This window comes from Cryptomeria japonica, chromosome 9 (genome assembly GCF_030272615.1).
Source record: "Cryptomeria japonica chromosome 9, Sugi_1.0, whole genome shotgun sequence".
NCBI lineage: Eukaryota > Viridiplantae > Streptophyta > Pinopsida > Cupressales > Cupressaceae > Cryptomeria > Cryptomeria japonica.
In genome coordinates this window covers 739,100,512-739,101,749 of record NC_081413.1, presented here as the reverse complement: position 1 = coordinate 739,101,749, position 1,238 = coordinate 739,100,512, and the positions used below count along the sequence as shown (strand labels likewise).

Genomic DNA, 1,238 nt, shown 5'->3' with positions numbered 1-1,238 from the left:
AGATGAATTCCATCTGACTTGTCCTTGCCATTGCAATAGCTCACAGATGGGAAGTTCATCAAATGGATGTAAAGAGTGCTTTTCTTCACGGCGACCTTCAAGAGGAGATATATATGGAGCAACCACAAGGGTTCATTCAGGATCCTTTACTTGTTTGTCGCCTTCGAAAGTCCCTCTATGGCCTTAAACAAGCTCCTCGAGCTTGGTATGCCAAGATGGACTCCTTCCTTCTATCAGTTGGGTTCACTCGGTGCCATTTTGATCCAAACGTCTACATTTTGCAGCAGGATGATACTCTCACTTTCCTTGTCCTCTATGTCGATGATTTGTTGATCACAGGGAGTCACTCATCCCACATCATGACAGTCAAAATTGTCCTTCATGATCAATTCTTGATGTCTGACTTAGGCCTTCTCCACTACTTCTTAGGGATTGAGATCTCTCAGTCACCTTCTGGTATATTCATTGGACAACCTAAGTACACTCTTGATATGCTCTCCAGATTTCGCATGGCTGACTGCAAGTCTGCACCGACTCCATTTCTGTCCGGAGTCAAACTTGAGGCTTCTTGTACTTCACCCTTGGTCGATGCCACCTTGTAGTGTCAATTGGTTGGTAGCCTCATATATTTGACTCACACGAGGCCTGATATTTCATATGTTGTGGGCATGGTCTCTCGGTTTATGCAGGAGCCACATGAGTCGCATTGGAAAGTAGCTAAGCTGATACTTCATTATATCCAGGGTACTCATAGCTATGGGATTCATTATGCATCGGATGTGGATATTGACTTGGTAGGATATACAGATTCAGATTGGGTAAGCGACTCTCTAGATCGCAAGTCTACTTCCAAGTATTGCTTCTATCTTGGTTCAGGTCCCATTTCTTGGTCGAGCAAGAAGCAGTCAGCTATTGCTCTCTCATCCACTGAGGGTGAGTATCGAGGAGCAGTTAATGCAGCTATTGAGGCTATTTGGCTTCAAAATATCCTCCCTGAGCTTAACATTACTTTCCGAAAGACAACAGTCCTATTTTGTGATAATCAGAGTGCCATTCAGATTTCTCGCAATCCAGTCCATCATCGGCATACCAAGCACATTGAGATTCACATGCACTACATTCGGGAGTTAATTCAGAGCAGGTCCTTGACCTTCAGTACTGTCAGACATCCAATCAGACTGCAAACATCTTCACCAAACCCTTCACTGAGAGCAAGTTCATTCATTTACGTGCTTTGA

General features: G+C 44.0%; 1 protein-coding gene across 1 annotated transcript; it reads left to right on the top strand.

Moving 5' to 3' along the window:
- Positions 1-668: 668 nt before the first annotated feature.
- LOC131858620 (secreted RxLR effector protein 161-like) lies at positions 669-1,238 on the top strand. Its single transcript, XM_059211917.1, has one exon. It carries the CDS (start codon positions 669-671, stop codon positions 1,236-1,238), a length of 570 nt encoding a protein of 189 aa, XP_059067900.1.